The 20,409-nt window shown below is 39.4% G+C and overlaps 1 protein-coding gene across 3 annotated transcripts in view; it reads left to right on the forward strand.

Moving 5' to 3' along the window:
* ADAMTS19 (ADAM metallopeptidase with thrombospondin type 1 motif 19) overlaps nt 1–20,409 on the forward strand; it is a 352,203-nt gene that overhangs the window by 215,537 nt on the left and 116,257 nt on the right. For all 3 annotated transcript variants that reach the window (XM_050945615.1, XM_050945613.1, XM_050945614.1), the window contains exon 8: nt 15,663–15,768. In XM_050945615.1, coding sequence (XP_050801572.1) covers nt 15,663–15,768 — 106 coding nt within the window. The remainder of the gene's footprint in view (nt 1–15,662; nt 15,769–20,409) is intronic.

Genomic DNA, 20,409 nt, shown 5'->3' on the forward strand with positions numbered 1-20,409 from the left:
AGGCCAATAGTACAGCTAGTCAAAACTTATAGATATCAAACATAGGATGCAGCAAGTTGTGTCTCTAGATCACTGTTTTTGTCAATGTCTTTTATTCATAAACAAAGATGTAACACTCAGTTTTTGGCTGTTCTAACTTGAGATAGTTGTATAGTAAAAGTGTTGGTTTCTGCCTTTCCAGTGTTATATGGTTGCTGGCTCATTTATAAGTGACAAATGAGTAACATTTTTTCCAGAAAGCCTTATCTTATAGAAAGCTGTTACTTAAAGGTATAAATAACACAAGCTACTTTTATAAGCAATGTGAAAAGCTTCTCCCCTACCCGCCCCCTTTATGGGAAACACATGGACTGCTGAAAGAAAATGAATATTAGTTTGTTGGAACCAGAGATTCAAGTCAAACTAAATTTCCACTATCCATGATTTCAAGTCCATACATTTGTCAATTCAAATGAAAAACGTGTGTGTGTGTATGTGATGCTTTGGTGTTCAGCCCAGACCAGTAAGGTGTAGTGTTACCACTTGCCCTGTAGCCCTTGGTGCTTCTGTGCTGCCCCGCTTTGTCTCAGTGTCCTAACACCAGCACCCTGCTTCCCATACAATGACCTCCATTTGGCTTCACCCAGCCTGGTTACTCCTTGCAGGATGACATCTGCAACATTCCCAGGCTAGAGTTTCCCCCAAACATCTCCTGCAGTGCTCAGCCCCTCTTACTGTAGTGCCTACAAAACCATATCAAGCTCACTGCTCCTTTAAAGAGACAGTACACATTAGTTTATTAACTGAACTGGGGTTAACACACCTTTCCCTTCAGTCACAGTGCTGAGTTGATTTATAGTAAAAATAAAACATCCTTATTAACATAAGGACATACCTGTATCCAGTGTAAGTGATACCAAGTAGAAGTAATAGGGGTAGAGATGATTACAAGAAAACCAAAGCGAAAATACACTTCTAAGACTGAAACTCAACTTAACAAACAGGACTTTTTTGGTCAAAGTTTTCTAACCATGATCATTCTTCTAGCATGGCTAGCTAGTCCTTAGCCAGGATCCAAACACAGAGTTCAAAGTGCTTGGTTACTTTGTCTCGTCAAGTAAAGGATAAAATAGGGGTTGTCTCCTCTTCTGTTTATAGTCCAGGAAACCTTTGAAAAGTATTTTTCTGAAGTGTATCTCCAGATGAAGTTCCTTTTCCCTACTGGGTGTAGACACCATGCTGTCTGATGAAGATGGAAGTTTGAGATTTTTACAACGCAAATATTCTTCCTGTAATCTCCGACTGAAAAGAGATCCCACTGTCTTTGTCCACACCTGATTTGGGATGTTGACCCCTTTTCTTTGTCGGGACAAAACTGTTAATCAACTTCCCCTTACTGGACTAATTTAAACACATTTTAGTTACACGTTGCCAGCATTACTTTAAAGTTCTCTGTAGGGTAACCATATATACATCAAACAAGAATATTAATGATCAGAGAGTTATTCATTTTCCAAAGATCTGTTATATGACATCTTTTAAATAAATATCATGACAACAGTCTGTGAGGTGTTTCAAGCTGGTCAAGCCAGCTGAGTTTTGCTGTTATCTAACAGGAAGCCCCATGCCAACTGGTTTTGGGCTGCCACAATAGCCAAAGCAAACAGATACACATGGACATTCATCATCTTCTTTCTTTATTGCAGTGGTTTTACTTTTTAAATACATTTTCTAATAAAACTTTAACCCATGTCTGCTCTGTATCCTATGTCACTTACTGTAGAGCAAAGGTTTGCCCTGTGTTCTTGGACAAAATCCTCATTTTCATCCTCTATTCAGTGTTGTGTTGTGCACTGCCAGTCTGCCCTGAACTCCAGAGGTGGCTGCATTTCAGTGGAGTGTTACAATATGTATAGTTTGTGAAACTGCCTTGGAAGCTTTAGGACAAAAGATGCTATATACATGTAAAAAATAATATTTTAACAAAATAAATATTAACAATTTTAGTAAATTTACAAAAATGGAACAATCATTATGTAGAGTTAACTTATAAAAATACCAAATGACAAGCCCAAGCAGTCTGAAATCAGTAATATGCAGTGTACATGTATTAATAATAAAGTTCTTAGGTTTTTTGGATGGATGATATAGAAGGCAATAGGCACTTGTGGAACCTACTCTTTTCCACTGTTTTGCATCTCAGTCAAAAGTGGCAACCTTGATTGATGGGTATCGCCCCAGAGAACTTCATAATAAAAGAGCCTTCCCCACTGACAGTGTAAGTCCGCCCTTAAGGAACACTTAAAATGCAAATCCAAAGTATATCAATAAGAACTGGGGCTCATGGTTTATTTTACGTGTTATGCTAACACAGCACTTCAGGTTCTGTAATCAAGGGCTGGCAATGGAACAAGTGCAGCTAACTACTTCTCTTAGATGTTTAGGCTCATATAGAGACTGAAACTTTGTGTAAATCCTGAACCTTATCAGTGGTAGAGACACTGTCTACCTTCATTCTTCTTAAAGTTGGGCAGGTGCTACCAAACTCTCTTTGATTCAGGATGTTGCCATATGCACTTTGTGCATTTCTTTTGGCAGACCATCATTATCTTCCACAATCTGCAAACGTTTTTCTGGAGAGCAGGAGGTTCTCATGCCTAAAATAGAGTAGCAGAAACTGTGAAACTCCCAGAAGTGCTGCAGTGGCTCAGGAAATGAACACAGATGGTAGCACTCCATAATGGTAGACGTATGGGCCACAGATTCATCTGAAGTCAAGGAATAGATCCTGGAGCTTGATGGTCAATTAGTACAGAGACTCTGGGGCACTTACAACTAGAAGGGACCCAGGTGAGCAAATAGCATCTGCCTCATTTCATGGAATTTTCTCAGACCTAGGTTCATGTTAACAGATTAGGATAATATTCAAATTGATTTCCAGCAAGATTGTGTTTCAGCCTAAACCATTTTGCACAACTGTCTCCAAATAGAGCTGATCAGAAAATTTTTTTTTGGAGGGGGAGGGGATCAAGCAGTGGGCAAAAAAATTCATTGAAAATTTGGCCTTTCTTAGAAAAGTGAACTTTTTGTAAAACATATTTTCTAGTTTACAAGAAGTTTTGAAAATTCTCTATTGAAATTAAATGAAAACATTTAGCCCCTTACTTTTCACTTCACACATGGGACCTTTCTGTTTGTTTAATGTTTGTGTATGTAGTTTTTAACAATTTTTAAAAACTATGGTGATTCTCAGGAGGAGACGTATGATGGAGTTAAGTTTGCACAGATAATATAAATCAAAGAAATAGAGAGTTAAGATTACACTTACAAGAAACATTTTAAGTGGAAATCCACGCTTACGGAAGCCAGACACCTTAACTCTGCTTGTGGTACTCTGGCCTATAGCACAGTGAATTAGATGTTAGGTAAGTGAGGTAGCCACTCTATTGCGTACATCTATCCACCATCAAGATGACAAGGAGAGCAATGCAAAACCACATCTATTGTAACAAAGAAGGATTTTTTTGGTTCACATGGTGGTTCTGAGGGGCATGTATGAGCTGATCCAGAGAGACTAAGGGATCCTATCTGCCCAGAAATGTGCCATCGATCCAAAGTGTAGTCCTTCACCATCTGCTACGGCTGCTCCTCAGAAAGATCATGTATGATGTACTGTCTGAGAGGCAAAACTGTTTCAGAAAAGGAGTATCTTGTATTTAGCCTGCATTTCTAATGTGTCTTTAAGACAAAATTGTAAAGTAAGCTGTCATGATAATTAGTTGTGCACAATAATGTGGCCAAAGTCCTGTCTTCATGCTTAATTGCTGGGGGAGCAATGCCAGTCCGGACCAAAAGGGTAGAGATTGGAATTGTCTGCATTGCACCAGTGATGATATGAAAAGAAAAGTTGATTGTTGAGTCCAACTTGCCACAGTGATGACTGGAGCCCCATGCCGCCACGCAGTATTTGGCAGGTACAATAATTAGGGTATTGACGAATGCCCATGAGGTTACAGGTCCAGCACCCAATTAGTTGCTGATAAAGCTGTGGAGGGAGTGTTACACTTAGCTGGATTTTAGCATGTGTCGTCTTGATGCTTTTTCAAAAGGGCAGGAATCGGTCAGGCTTTATCCCAGATAAGTAAGATATGGTTCAAAAATGATTGGCTGATTTGTTCAGAAGGACCTGCAGCTGTTGATGAGCTAACAAGTGGTGATAAGTGGTAACAAGTTTGAGTTACCGCTTTGAAAAGTATTTTGCCAAGGTGTCAAGGTCAGATGGCAGGCTGGAATTCGGCTCCTTATGGCTATTGCCACACAGACATCATCAGCATACACAAACTTAGTTTCTGAAGAGTTCGATAGGCCAGTTGTATATATTAAAGGGCATCAGAGCAAGTACAGATCGGTGTGGGAGTCCATTGTTCATATGGTGGGGGCAACTTAAACCATCTCCACACTGGATGATCACTGTTCTTTTAGAAATCAGCTGCATAATAAACTCTACACATTTCTTGTGTGCGACAAAAAGAGTAAAATTTTAGAACTAACCCACAGTTCCAAACTGCATCATATGCCAATGAAAGATCAAAACAGTGCTGACCTTCTGCCTGTTTCAAAAGCATCCTCAATAAGAGATGTCAGTCTAATCACTTGATCTTCAGCACTACCGCCTGGACGGAACCCCGCCTGGTAATGATGTAACTGTGAAAAAAACAGTAATTTAAGTACCAGTCTCTTGGAACAGTGTAAAAGTGATGCTGATCAGAGCAATTGTGCATTAGTTCTTCAGGTCATCCGGCGTCCTTCTAGGCTTAAGGTGTGCAACTACATCTGACCTTCACCAGACTTTTGGAATTTTACAGCATTCCAGACAAGTATTATAGGATCGTAGTGGAAAGTCACAACAGGATGAGCTCATGTGATGAGGGAACTCCCCATGGATGTTTTCAAGCCCAGGAGCTTTGTAAGGTTTTAAGAAAGAAATCACTGGTTCCAGTTCCTCCCTATTGAATGGCTGGGATAAACTGGAGTTGGCTGAGGGGGAAGACTGAATTTTTCTGATAGCAGACAATTCCTTCAGATCGTGATCTCTGTGATTACTAGTTGGCTGTTGGCCACCACAGCATTTGCTGTGACATGTGTAGGGCACTTAGGGATCACCTCTGCCTAAAGGAAATGAAGAAGGCCTCAAACCCCTTCGACCTGAGTGCATGAAGTCCAGACTTTCAACTCATTAGTGACACCTTTCTGTCTCTTAATACTACAGCATTCCATATTAGTGGTTTCCTTTAATATGTTAGCAGCTTGTTTTGTCCCTTTAGGCTAAGCACACTGCCTTTTTTTTCATAGAGGTTGTCACAGAAATCAAGCCAGCAGGGGATAGATGCCCTACAAAAAGCATGTGGAATCAACTTTCTAGCTGCTCTTAAAGTCTCACAGAAGAAGTTGTAAGCAACGTTCATATCATCAGCCATGTGCCATGACTCTGCGACTATGAGGTGTCTATCAGATTCTTTTCTGAAGCCGAAAGTTCCTTTTCTTGCTTGGGTTTATTACGGTCACTGCTTTCTCTAGCACTGCTATGACTGTGAAAAGGAAATGTGGGAATTTCCACATGTATGTGAGAGGGAAAATGGAGCATCTACAGAAATGAAAATAAGATCTGGTGCTCACTTAGTACCCTAAAGGGCTGAGTGGAAAGTATGAGACTGCTTAGGATCATAAAGGCAGGATAGATTGGGAGCACTTGCATGGTTAAGGAGCATTTCACCATGAGGCTAATCAGCGGCATTGTGGGCATTAATATCAGGGCAATTGAAGTCATCACGTACCAGTGTGGGATACGGAACAAGAGAGAGCAGAGGGTGTTTCCACTGTTCAGAAGAAGGCCAGTAAATATTCATCAGATTTACACCATTTACAAATATGACATGCTAGGCGATCTTGTTACCTTCCTCAAGTTGTCCAGATACTTGAAGCTTAAGTTCAGGTTTCACATAGGTGCAAATTCTAAACGGTTGATGATAATTGGAAGCTGCAATCTGATAACCTCTGATCTGTAATCGAGAGTCCTCTGTGGAATATGTTTCCTGAAGCATATTAGTGGCTAACTGCTGAAGACCATCATGCTTAGGGGCAGAAAATCCCTTTTATATTCAGCAGTAAGATTGTTAAAGTATTGATGGCCAAGTTGTCAGGATTGGTCCCTCCATTCTGGAGGATTAACAGAGGATGCCAGCGTGAAGCCTCCTGACATGTCCCTGTCCCTCGTAGGGGTACTGGGGCAGGGGGAGAGGGATGGGCAGAACCAAGACCCCCCATGTCTTAAAAATGAGTTTAATCTAACCTGGGGCCACAAACACTGAAATGCTTTAATCACGATTGTATGGTCTCACTACAAATCAGGGTTAATGGTTGTTTGGGTGCCTTAACTGCACATCTCTTAACATGTTTGGCTTTCATTTAAGTGTAACCTTAAAACTGAATTTCTTGCTTGGTTTTGGTATAATTGCTAGATCCATTATTTACCTTAAGTTACCTATGCATTCACTCAACATTAACTGTGTCTGAACATAGTTCTTGTTTTGGAATTCTATAGGGCTTTGATCCAACAAAGCACTTAAGCGTGTACTGTACTTTAAACATGTGAAAAGTCCCAACATAGTCAAAGGGTCTTGACCATGTGTTCAAAGTTAAGCACATACATAAGTGCTTTGCTGGCTTGGGGCCTGTCTACTATAGGGTGTTTTGTACCTTTTTTTCTGAAGCATCTGATTCTAGTCACTTCAGGAGCACTGTGTTAAACTAGATGGATCACTGGTCTAATCCAGTATGGGAATTCTTATGTTTCTAAAATAAGTATTTTAGTAGAAAGGAGTCCACATAAAGGATAGATGATGTTTCCTCTGATTTTCTGGCTGTTCCCATGACATTGCCACAGGTATAAAGTCGAAGTTTTCTGGATAACTTTACTGTTTGCATATTTTCACACACTTTAGGATTTTGTTTTAAGAAAACTGCATTCTTCTTCGAGTAGTATCCCTATGGGTGCTCCACTTCAGGTGCATGTTTGTCTCTCGAGCCCTCAGTTGCAGATTTCTAGTTAGCACTGACCATTCAGCCCACGCATACACCCTAGGCCTCCTTGTGGCAAACACTGAGGCTATGCAGGGGTGCATGGGTGAACTGCTCTCTGTTCCTTCTCTACTGCCCCAGCCCGCAATGGAACCCTAGCCCCTAGCACATCCATCTAGAATATATTCGGCCTTCTCTCTCTCCTTTTTTTCTCAAAGTTAGTTAGTTTATAGCTGTAGGCTAGTGTTTAGTATAGTTAGTTTTAGGGCAGAGGATCATTTTTGCCTTCTTTTTCCTTCAGGAGACTTGTCGTCTCCTGGCAGGATATTCCTAGTTTATCAGACTTCAAATGCTACCTCTCTTACTGAGAGGCTATACCAGTAGGCAACGGACATTCCAAGTCTATCTGTTGCCTGGGGAAGCCCCATGTCTCCCACAGGTGTTCCTTCTGTTTGGCCCTTAAGTCTAGGGCTACAAAGGACAGGGAGTTAGCTCAGACTACTGGCTATGGAAGCTTCCTGCCACCAGCCTCTGAGCCAAGTCAGGAGGACCCTCTACCCCAGTACATCCATCCCTGGACAGATCCAACACCTCTTCAACCTTGGGGCATGGGAAGCCTTGGGGTTCTAATGACAGAAAGAAAGGGAAGTTTTTGGAGCCCATTGTGAAGACTCTCAGAAAGAGAAGTGTGGTCTCTCACTTAAAGGAGCCAGCTCCAAAACAAACAAACAAACAAAAACAAGTACCCATTGAGGTCCTTGGTCTCCAAGGGTACTGTTGAGGACACAGAGTGTTCCTCCAGTACTGGTGGGCCTGTGAAGCCTTGGAGTGCTAAGAACAGAAAGTATGGTTTCGATAGGGCACCTATATCCTCCACCAGTAAGGAGGGTAAGCACAAGGCACCATCGAGTTTGGCCCTGCCATTGGCACCCAAGTATCTCGTTGAGCTGTTGGTGCCGTCATGCACTTTAACCTAGCCATCGGTACTGATATAAGCAGCTCTGCCAGGATTACCAGCTGTGCAAACAGAATCCTTTAGCACCAAGCAAGGATCAGTGCCTGACATCTACGAAGCCTGCAGTACACCCATTGTTGTTGGTAACGTCAGCTCCGGTTATGGCAACCTCAGCTACGGTGTTGGTACTCAGATCCTTTTTGGTACCGCAGGAGTTCTGATACATGAGGGATCTCTCAGTGTCAGACGAACCAGAGTCCCTTTTGTCTTTGGGTACTGAACATCTCTTGGTACTGAGACTTCAGTCTCTAAGTGGCCATTCCATGGTACAGGGCTCTCCTCTGTCCTCAGTGGCTACCCTCTAACCCCCTGTCAAAGGAGGATGTGGAGGAAGAGGACTCCCAATCTTTCCCCTCGATTTTCAGTGAGGAGTTTTCCTACATACCTCTTTGGGAATCAGCCTTCACGCAAAGAAGACCTTGCTGGTCTCTGAAGGTGTGGAATCAGCCTTGTATCCCACCCCACTTCCTTATAAACACCTGCAATGGCCACATTGGGACCTGTGGGCTGCCTATCAACTGTAATTTAACAGACCACTGGTACTGTCCCTCAGGGAGACCAGGATTTCATGTAGGGAGCATGTCACCATTGATTCAAATGGAGCTTTTATGAGGTGGTTGAGGTCCCAAGACAGGGTGGGGTGTCTGATATGGGGGAAAAGATTATCCGGACCCTTAACAAATCTGTATGATACTGGGTGAGCAAAAATGGAGACTCCCTCAACCGGCCGATGAAAGGCCAATATGGCAGCTCAGTTTACCTTGATCAAACTAGGGGATAATCTGGATGTCTGTAGATCCAGCAGGTAATCTAGAATGAGGGATAGGGGACCTGATTCTGGCCAGAGATAAAAATGCCCAGACCAGTGGATGAATCTCTTCCATTTTTTTGTTCATGTTCAAGACACAGGCGCGCTCTCAGGGCTTGGCGTTTGATTGCTTCTGCTGCAGCAGCTACATCCAGGGCAGGTGATTTCTTCTTAAAGGATAATCCCTTTTGTGGGCACAAATCTTCCAGAGTTTTTCTGTCAAGACCCTCATATAATCATTGCTTACTCATTGTAGCTACTCTTTAAGCACAAAAACACTCTATCAAATTTCAAATTTTGAATAGCATGGAGTTCTGATCAAGCTTAATTGACGTGGTTCCATGAAACCTGCCAAAACTATGCCAAATGTCACCATGCCTCAGTTGGTCACAACTGAGAATACCGAATTCAGGACAAACTGCTGAGAAATAGGGCAGACACACTCCAAAACTGGTGGTTATTCTTGTATAAGACATACCTAACCAGCAACAAAAGTAAACTTCTGTCTCATCACACTGGCTAACAAGAAGTCAGAAATGCAGCTTCCTCAGGTATTCCAGTCCTGGATTCAACAGCCAGACACTAGACTTAATGGTGAGTGGTTATTTATAACCAATTTCATCAAACAAAGGGTTCTTCTGATCCCAAAGGTCACATACCCAGATCAATATATAACTCAGATTTTACCCAATAATCACACTGTTGCCAATCCTTTAGTATTTTATATCTAAAGGTTTATTTATAGAAGGAAAGAAAGAGGTGAGAGTTAAAATTGGTTAAAGGAATCAGATACATACAGTAATTGCAAGGTTCTAGGATCAGGGTTGAAGCAATGATGGCATAAACTGCTGGTTTGTAAGTCTCTGGTTTCTACAAAATCACTGGAAGGTCCTCCGTCCCTTGCTTAGAATGCTGCCATGTCTAAGTTCATAGTCCAGAGATCAGAGCAAGAAAGAGACCAAATGGAGATTTTTTTCCAGGGACTTTTATAGCTTTTGCCACGTGGAGGGAAACTCACTTCAACTATCCAGATATATGTTGGGAAAATAACGCAGTGGGGCACAGACTATCCAATAAGCTCTTGGACTGCATTGCAGACAACTTTTTATTTCAGAAGGTTGAAAAAGCTACTAGGGGGGAAGCTGTTCTATATTTGATTTTAACAAATAGGGAGGAACTCGTTGAGAATTTGAAAGTGGAAGGCAGCTTGGGTGAAAGTGATCATGAAATCATAGCGTTCACAATTCTAAGGAAGGGTAGAAGGGAGTACAGCAAAATAGAGACAATGGATTTCAGGAAGGCGGATTTTGGTAAGCTCAGAGAGCTGATAGGTAAGGTCCCATGGGAATCAAGACTGAGGGGAAAAACAACTGAGGAGAATTGGCAGTATTTCAAAGGGACACCATTAAGGGTCCAAAACCAAGCTATTCCGCTGGGTTGGAAAGATAGAAAATGTGGCAAAAGACCAGCTTGGCTTAACCACGAGATCCTGCATGATGTAAAGAATAAAAAGGACAAATGGAGAAATGGTCTGAGGTAAACAGGATGAAGTTTAATAAAGACAAATGCAAAGTGCTCCACTTAGGAAGGAACAATCAGTTTCTACAGAATGGAAAGAGACTATCTAGGAAGGAGTAGGGCAGAAAGGGATCTAGGGGTTACAGTGACCACAAGCTAAATATGAGTCAACAGTGTGATGCTGTTCCAAAAAAAGCAAACATGATTCTGGGATGCATTAACAGGTGTGTTGTGAGCAAGACATGAGAAGTCATTCTTCCACTCTACTCTGCGCTGGTTAGGCCTCAACTGGAGTATTGTGTTCAGTTCGGGGCACCGCATTTTAAGAAAGATGTGGAGAAATTGGAGCGGGTCCAGAGAAGAGCAACAAGAATGATTAAAGGTCTAGAGAACATGACCTATGAAGGAAGGCTGAAAGAATTGGGTTTGTTTAGTTTGGAAAAGAGAAGACTGGGAGGGAGTATGATAGCAGTTTTCAGGTATCTAAAAGGGTGTTGTAAGGAGGAGGGAGAAAACTTGTTCATCTTAGCCTCTAAGGATAGCACAAGAAGCAATGGGCTTAAACTGCAGCAAGGGAGGTTTAGGTTGGTCATTAGGAAAAAGTTCCTAACTGTCAGGGTGGTTAAACGCTAGAATAAACTGCCTTGGGAGGTTGTGGAGTCTCCATCTCTGGAGATATTTAAGAGTAGGTTAGATAAACGTCTGTCAGGGATGGTCTAGACAGTATTTGCTGCTGCCGTGAGGGCAGGGGACTGGACTCGATGACCTCTTGAGTTCCCTTCCAGCCCTAGAATCTATGAAAACAAAGCCCTCAGTCCAGTTTGTGAAAAAATACAGGTAACAAGATGGACTTTAGGGTTGCATAATTTAGTCACATGCTCTTGCATACGCTAGTGAAAACATTCACATGAAAATCCATCAGGGTGGATAGGCATCTTCCATGGTCCATCGTGTTCATTGATGAGCCATCAACTTGAATACTCCATTCACAATGTGCTGGATGCAAATTACTCCATGGGTGATACCACAGGAGCAAACACATTTGAAATACAGGTACATAATCAATATTCATAACTTCAGATACAAAAATGATATGTGCATACAAATAGGATAATCATGTTCAGCAAACCATAACTTCTCCATTAACACCTTACTTGAAGCAGTTTGTACAAGATTTGTTGTGATTATTTAACAGTGGTAGCAACAATGATCTACATGGTCATATTTTAATCATATAACATCACATTATCTACCAGTATTTTTTTTCCTGAAACATCACAGTTCAGAGAAATCCTGTTTCCATCCCTCGATGTTAGAAGGGCCTTCTACCTGGATAGGGCTAAGCAGATTAGGAGATTGCCTAGACTCTTCATATACTTTGCAGATAGAGCTAAAGTGGCTCCTATTTCTGCTCAGTAACTTTTAAAATGGATATTAGGTTGTATTTCTGTTATGAGTGTATTTCTGCTCATCCCTTTCTTCTCCCTCCAGTGAGTGAGAATGCATTCAAGCAGATCACAGGCAATATCTACTGCATTTTGGAACAATGTTCCAGTATCAGAGATATGTGGAGACACTACTTGGACTTCTGCCATCAGATCTGATGTGTCATTTGCCTCTGTAGTACTATCTTCAGTTCTGAACCCTGTTCCAAAGCTCCCTCCTGCTTCTAGGGATATTGCTTGGAAGTCAGCTGAAGTGAAGAACTCATAGGGAAAGGAGAAGGAAACGTTACTCACTTTGTGCAGTAACTGTAGTTCTTTGAGATGTGTGTCTTAGTGCTTGACTATTCGTCCTCCTTTCCCTCTGCTTCAGTTGTTCCCTAGGGGAACAGAAGGAACTGAGGGCAGTTGGCCAGTGCATCCCTATATAGCCTCAGTGACTGCCATGAGGAGGCATAACTCTCATGTGCGAGCCGAATGGACATTGCTAGCTAGAAATCTCTGATTGAAGGCTCAGGAGGCACATATGCACATGAAGTGGAGCACCCATAGGGACATACATCTCAAAGAACTACAATTACTGCGTGGGATGAGTGACATTTCCCTCTCTTAGGAGTCTTGTCCCCCTGAAGCACATGCTAGAATTTTTCAACAGAAACTCCAGGTCAACAGTTTTTTCTGTATTGCATGAGAACAGGAGTATTAAAACATTATTTAAAAATGACAGAGGCTTTTAATTATACACTGAACATGGGAGCAGTATGTTTTTTTCCCCATACTTCACCAATATTACGGCTGGATCTCTGGAGTTGAGGGTTCCTCTGTCTTCATATTAATCGAATAATTTGTCTGTCCATGGACACTGTTTGCAATTTATACTTATTATTGCTAATTTTATTCATGTTTTTATGATGTGGACACTTGTCCACTAGTAACTGGGCAAAGACAGTTGATAACTTTTTGATACTCTACCTATCAGAGCTAGTCCGCATTCACTAAAACACATGCAAAATAATAGAGGGATTTGCCCCTCAAAGATACACTAGAAGATTCTGTACTGGGGGCATGTATTGTACTAAGACTTTTTTTTACACAAAATGTAAGGTAGTATATTTACTGCTACCCTATGAAATATCATTAACCATATAAATAGCAGACAAAATAAATGAAAACAATATTCATTTTCTGAAACAATCCATTTTATTGATTATGCACTTATTAATTCACAAAATGTGATGTTTCATAACAGCTGTAGTGCAAATTAGTGAGGTTCTAGTGCATTTAGTAATTCTATGTTTAATTATCCTAAAAAACATCTTTGATCATCAACAGGTTAAGAGAATTTTAACATCTTCTATCAAGCATGCATCAGTTCAGTACTGTTTTTTCTGACATATGTAACCATCAATGTTTCTTTTAGGCTTTTTTCTTAGACATGAAATTGAGTTTTAAAAATTCACTGAGTTCAAGCAAAGACTTTTCAAGTACAAATTTTGTTAATTTGAAGTTTTGTGGAAAGCCCACAGGTTTCAGTGAGGATACTTTAATCATAACAAAAGAGCAATTGTTCAGGGTTTTGTTTTGGTTTGGTTTTTTGGTTATTTTGCGTGGATTTAACCTTGGAGCAATTCCAGCTGTGTTAATAAGCCACAGGAAACTGCAGTGAACATATACATATGAAGAAATTCTTTTTTACCTAAGGAAACTGCAGTGAATATATATTACTTAAACAAGAGCAGCTGCTTACCGAAGCCATTTTTTCCCCTTACACATGAAATTAATAACCATGGACAAAACATGAAACTAGTTCTCGATTAGTAGTTGACTGATTTACATCCAGTAGCTAGTGTTTGATGTGGCTTTCATGTATAAGGTCAACTTTGTTTAATGAGGAATAAAGCATTAATTGTATATGATGCTTTTGGCTGTATCTAAAATCAGAATCTAATTTAATGTAGGTAGAATGCAGGCTTCACATTCCAAGTGTTAGACCCTAGAAGATTAGCAGTGATCAACACACTTATAAGAACTGTATGTACAAAGAAGCCTTGGTTACATAAATTGATATTTGTTGTTTGTAATGAGTACTACTGGTTCGTTTCTTCCTTGCAGTAGATACGGAATCTATCAAAGGATTTACCTGTTCAGTGCTATATCATGCCTGTGAGAGCCAGTAGAATAGTAAGGGGAACTAGCAGCTATAGCAATCAAGCAGTGGTGGAGGGAAGCATTAAGCGTATATAAGGAACATCATCATTTTAGAAGAGAGGAGCTGGCTAAGGCACCTCTTTCCCCTTTCTCATTTGCTTTGCTGCTCTGCCAGGAAAGACTGGCAGGAAAGGCTAGGAGCCTCAAACTCCTCAACCAGTCACCAGCTACTTCTGCTACATCCAGACTTCACCAGCCAGAGAAGAGTTGAGAGCTTTCTCTGCTTTTAGGCCAACACATTGCATTTGTGTTCCATTTTGCAGGGGTGTGGGGAAGGTATGTTGTGGAAAACCTTCAGGGACATTTCACTTTCTTGTGCAAACAAAGCCCATAGAGAGGGCTTCCCCAGTGTAAAATAACATTTCACAGTGTAACACAGTTGCCTTTTTTGGTTTGTCTACACTGAGAAGTTAGGTAATTCTGTTACCTTTCTTCTAGCATTTCTCCATTAGTGCTGACAATAGTGGGAGCACTTGTATAGACTAGCCCCCAGACAATTTAACCACTGCATTGTGCAAACCTAGTCAGAGCAGCAGTGGGGGTATTGCCTAAAATTCCTACTGTAGATAAGGCCTTTTTGTTTACAGGCTGACAAGTTAAAATATTTGGACTTCATCCTATTAGATGTAAATTTAGAAAGTTAATTATGACTAAATTCCAAATGCTTCTAGCCATTTAACTGTATTAGAAACATCTAACCAATATGTTGGTTCAGAGGACACCATTCTTTTGAAGGGGTGTTCCATAGGAAATAGGCTGTACATTTTTGGAATATGTAAATAATCAAACTGCTTAAACCAAGGTCTTTAAAAATAGGAGCCTAAAATCCTACACTCTTAAATAAATGATCTCAGTCAAATAAAGCTGTGTGGTGCTCAGCATTTTGGAATATTAGATCATTTATTTATTAGCCTAATCATGGACTTGAGTGTCTAACTTTTAGACTCCTGTTCTTGAAAACCTAGGTTTTAGATCATATGCTTGATAGTGTCCTTGGATTTATGATAAATGTGATGGTTAGACTGCTGTCTATTAAAAATTGTTATAGTTTTATTGAATTTGAGGTTTCCTGTAAAAACTTGTCTTCTTTTATAATTTGTGCACTGAACTCCATATTGATGCTTAACAATTAATAAGTACTAATGTTAAAATGAAAGAGTAGAAACTGAAGAACAGAAAATAAATCTAAAGTCTATTAACAAAAAAAATTGTGCAGATTTGTGGATAAAATTATCAGATTTATATTGCCCTTTTTAACAATATATGCTGTTCCAATTTTACTGTATTACTTTACATTTTCAAAATTTACTGTATTACAAATGTTACTGTATTTATCTTATTTAAATACATAACATTGTTTCGGAACAAATTTTGTGCACACTATATACTGTGTAAATGAGTGATAGTGTCACTATCCTGATCTTCTCTTCTCTCTTCTATATTCACTAATTGCACATTTTCTTTAATTAGTCTGTAAACAGTATAGGGTAGGTACATCCCTATGTGTTAGTTCAGCACCGGCACAATAGGGCCCCAATCCAGGGCCATAATGTAAGTATTAATAATAAATAATATTCATAATGATTAATCCTGGTGTGGTGGTTGTGTTTCCTAGGTATAGCATATTTGAGTGGAATGTGCAGTGAAAAACGAAAATGTATTATTGCAGAGGACAATGGTCTGAATCTCGCATTTACCATTGCCCATGAGATGGGTCACAAGTAAGTACACAAAAGAAAACAAAGATTCCTAACTTTTATTGGCATGTATTATTCCAGACTCTAAATTTTATTTTAATACAGGAGTTTATCCTTTATCACTTAGCACAGGCGCTTTGGTTTTGTATGTGTGTTCTTGTTTTTTAATTAAGGAAGGCTATTACTTATGATGAGTTAAGGAAATTCATTTTTTGATTAAAATTGACATACTTTGTCAATATAGCACATAAGCCAAGAAAACAAATCTTTGAATGGCACATTAGTCATTCTATATATACAGGTTTCAGAGTAGCAGCCATGTTAGTCTGTGTCTGCAAAAAGAACAGGAGTACTTGTGGCACCTTAGAGACTAACAAATTTATTTGAGCATAATCTTTCATGGGCTACAGCCAGCTTCTTTGGATGCATAGAATGGAACATATATTGAGGAGATATATATACACATACAGAGAGCATGAAAAGGTGGGAGTTGTCTTACCAAATCTGAGAGGTCAATTAAGTAAAAGAAAAAAACTTTTGAAGTGATAATCAAGATAGCCCAGTACAGACAGTTTGATAAGAAGTGTGAGAATACTTACAAGGGGAGATAGATCCAATGTTTGTAATGGCTCAGCCATTCCCAGTCCCTATTTAAACCTAAATTGATTGTATCTAGTTTGCATATCAATTCCAGCTCAGCAGTTTCTCATTGGAGTCTGTTTTTGAAGCTTTTCTGTTGCAAAATTGCCACCCACAATTGTTCCATTCTATGCTGTAGCCCACGAAAGCTTATGCTCAAATAAATTTGTTAGTCTCTAAGGTGCCACAAGTACTCCTGTTCTTTCTATGTATACAATAATTCATTAGAACATTTGGAAGATCTAATTTAATCTGGGGAAAAAACAGGTGTCTCCTGAACTTGTTTTTGGGATTTTGTTACTGTGCATCATATGCAGCTCTGACTAATATTGCCAAAAAAGACTGAGATTTTATTGAGTTTGCCAGTCTCAAAATAGTTCCTATTACATCACAATGGTCATCAAAACAATAGCTTCCCTCCACCCCAAACAGCACAAAGATTGTTCTGAAGCTGAAGATGTACATTCTTTACAACCAGATGTTGTTCTTATTGGCTAGAAGGGGAGTAGGGAGTATTAAGGAGCAAACTGAATACAAAAAAGCAATATGCTGCCAAAACAAATTAGATATCAAACTTGGAATTCACTGCTTGATCTCGCCACCCTTCAAAAAGAATAAGTCAGTGCTTTACAACTTCAAATTTTACTGCGGGAGAATCTTCTGTATTAACCCTCAGTATCTGATAAAAGTTTATCAATTAGGTCAATGTTTTAAAAAGCAGCTTCAGTTTTTGAGACTATCATTTCTAGAGGCTCTGCACTAGACAGCTCCATCTGAGCTCTTGCATCTGCAGTTGACTTCAGTTGGAACTGTGAGCTCTCAGCACCTCTGAAAATCAAGTGTCTCAAGATGGGCACCCTAAATTGGAAGCCACTTTTGAACATTTTAATCATACTGTCTAGAAAACTAAGATCCCAGTATCTAATACTGAAGAAGAAAGTCAATACTAAATGAGATTTTGGTTTTAAGGATAGCCTCTCTCAGTGAATTAGAGATGAACGATTTCTATGCAGTCATGGAGGATAGTGAGGAGGGTTACAGGGATGTTCATTCCAGGTGAATCCCTTTCACAGAAGAATGTAGTGGCCTCAAATTATCTTAAACTTTAAAAAACAATATAGAAATAAACACTTTCCTTTAAATTAATTTTTGGATAGCTGCTACTTATAGAAAGGAATTCTCAGAGAAAATACAATGAAATGTAAAAGGCAAAACCAAAAAACCCATGATCTGTTTGTAGATGACAATGAAAACCATCCACTGTTATAAAATGCATAAATAAATAAGCTTTATGAGCTCTTGTTGGCAAGATTTTTCAAAGAGCACATTTAGTGCACACAGCATTAAGTACAAACAAGTATGCTTGCAAAACTTGGCAATATTTTCAGAACTGGAATTGAAGTGCCTTATGCAACTGAAAATAATTAATAGTTTAATTTTTGTGAGTTTGTTTTTGCATATCAAACTCCTTCATTGTATATTCTGTACTTTTGGAATGGATTTCTGTCTGACCTACATGCAGACCTAATTGTAGGCTCCTAATAGAACAACTCTGCAGAGCTGTGGTGCATTTGAGAGTATTTTTTTCAGTTACCTACTTTGATATATCCACAAAATGCTCATAACCATCTGTGCATAATTGTAAATACATATTAAAGTACCTATGGCTCTGTAGTCATACTGTTATTTTTATTATTAATGTCATTTTTGTGCCCTCCATTAAGCACACAAAAGGGAGTTTCTATATGTAGCTGTCACAGTTCCCCATGAATGCATTTTGAACATCATTCTATTGAACAATGATAATATAGAGGGTTTTTTGGTGGAGGCTGGAGTAGAGGTGGAGGTAAGGAGAGTGGTTAGAGGAGGATTATTTTACAAGCATAAAGTGGAGGGGGATGAGGAAAGGAAATATGAGTGAGAAAAAAATGAGAAATGGAAGGGAATGAGGAAGGAAAAGATATTAGGTACTCAGATACTATGATAAGAACTGAGATGGATAAATAGGTAGCAGAAGGAGAGAGGTGCATTGTGGAAACCATAAGCAAGACTGGCAGCAGAGGGACAGAGAATGAAGAGGGCAAAGGTGCACAGCCAGTCAGCATAGTTTGTTCCATTCAAACCTGTCTAATTTTTGTATCATAGCATGGAATATATATGTTTTGTGTCTAAATTACAAATTGAAATGTATGACATCTTTTATTCTACTAATAAATAACACTTCTCTATAGCATGATAAGAAAAATATGGTACTTTTAAGGTGTTGTGCAGCTTTGCTACAGCTCTTTAGGTGTGAGGAGGGAGCCAAATTCAGTCATCATAAAGCTGAAAACCTGTTTCAGAGATCTGTAAATAAAAATACTCTACTATTATAAATGGCTGTAGCATTGTAAAAATTCTTAAAGTGATTTTTATAAACAGTTTTTCAAGTTAAAATCCTGAGTGTTTCGTGCAGAAATAAATTTAGATCTGAAACATTCCAGAATTCTTTAGGAACAAAAGCCACATGAAATTACCAGACAGTACATGCTACAGATGGTTATCTTTGGTCTTACTCAATTACTGAGGTGTTTCACTATATTACAATTTGTCTGCAAGTGCCTTGACTCAGTAATGCATGTTTCCCCCCCTGGGAACACAGTCTATTCATGCTCTTGGTTCTGTTAAAAGATGCACTGAAATATGAGATTAGTGGAATCAACATGGATTATCTTCTTTCATTCACATTTTGAATTGCTTCTTTTTAGATTTTACCAGTTTCAGGCTTCCCCACTCAATTAGTTACATTATTATTAAAATGAGATTATGGCTTTTCAGCTTCTGTTTTCCTTTTGGGTAAATTTAACTGCTGCTTTGTTACTTGAGTTGATCAGTCAATTAGTGGCTAATAGGAGTTCTACGTTTGTTGGCCTCTGAGGCTCAAGATGCTGACACTGCTTGGCATCTACAGGTCTTAATCTTGATTTTAGAGGTAAAATATCCTGTTACTGTATCTGTGGAACTTAATCTTGGTGCTTCTGTTTCATACCTTCCTCCCACCCCTTTCTCTTACATAGAACTTGGCCTGTGTGTGTTCTTCCATTTCATTTGTAGGTTTTTATAATAATCTGAAGAAACCCTCTCTTAGTGGGAAACATTTATTTGTGTATTTATTACAGTATGCCTAGAGGACATAACTAAGATTGGAGCCTCGTTGTTCCAGTCTCTGTACAAGTATAAACTGAAGGGCTTAAAATCTAAATAAATAATATATAATAGCACTTAGCACAATTTGGGAGCCATATAAATAATTGAAAGCATTCACTGGGTATCATCTAGTATCTGTATAGCTAGAAAACTAATTCTTAAAATAGCTTACTGTGATCACACCTTCCCTATAGAATGCTACTATAAATGTACCCAGCCTTGTTTTTAACGTTTTAAAGCTAATCACAGAATACAGGTTACTTAACCAAGTGAAACATTTTGTATCAATGTGTTAAAATAGCTGTTTCCAGAAAAGGATATATCAAAGAGCCAGATATCTGATACAATAATACCATATAGGAGCACAGAAAGCTGAGTAGTAGCTCCAGGCCCTCTCTTGCTGTGTTCCTGCTTCTATGGGTCCATTGGACCGACACTCCTGAGCACTCCTCCAGCTGCGAATTCCTCAACAAGGAGGAAGCTACTGAAGAAATATTATGTATTTGGCTGCAGGAGGGGATGATGTAAGTATTCTGGCCCTGACTGATCTGCTCAGTACCTCCTCCTTACCCCCACAGAGCCCTCCAAGGCATTTAGGAGGAGTAGTGGAATTCTTCTGTGCAAGTCGTGGACACATACATCCCTTTTCCTGTGAAGATGTGGAGATCCTTCCACAGAGGACCCCTCGATGCACAGATCACAAGGGCACAATCTGGCCCCTAGTTACTAATTTCACCTTGTTGATAACTTCCTTTATGCTTTCCAGCACAAAAATCCATTCTAAAGCATTTTAGTAAGAAATACATATTAGGATTAAACAATTAATATCAGCATTAATAC

This window comes from Gopherus flavomarginatus, chromosome 3, assembly GCF_025201925.1.
Source record: "Gopherus flavomarginatus isolate rGopFla2 chromosome 3, rGopFla2.mat.asm, whole genome shotgun sequence".
Taxonomy (NCBI): domain Eukaryota; kingdom Metazoa; phylum Chordata; order Testudines; family Testudinidae; genus Gopherus; species Gopherus flavomarginatus.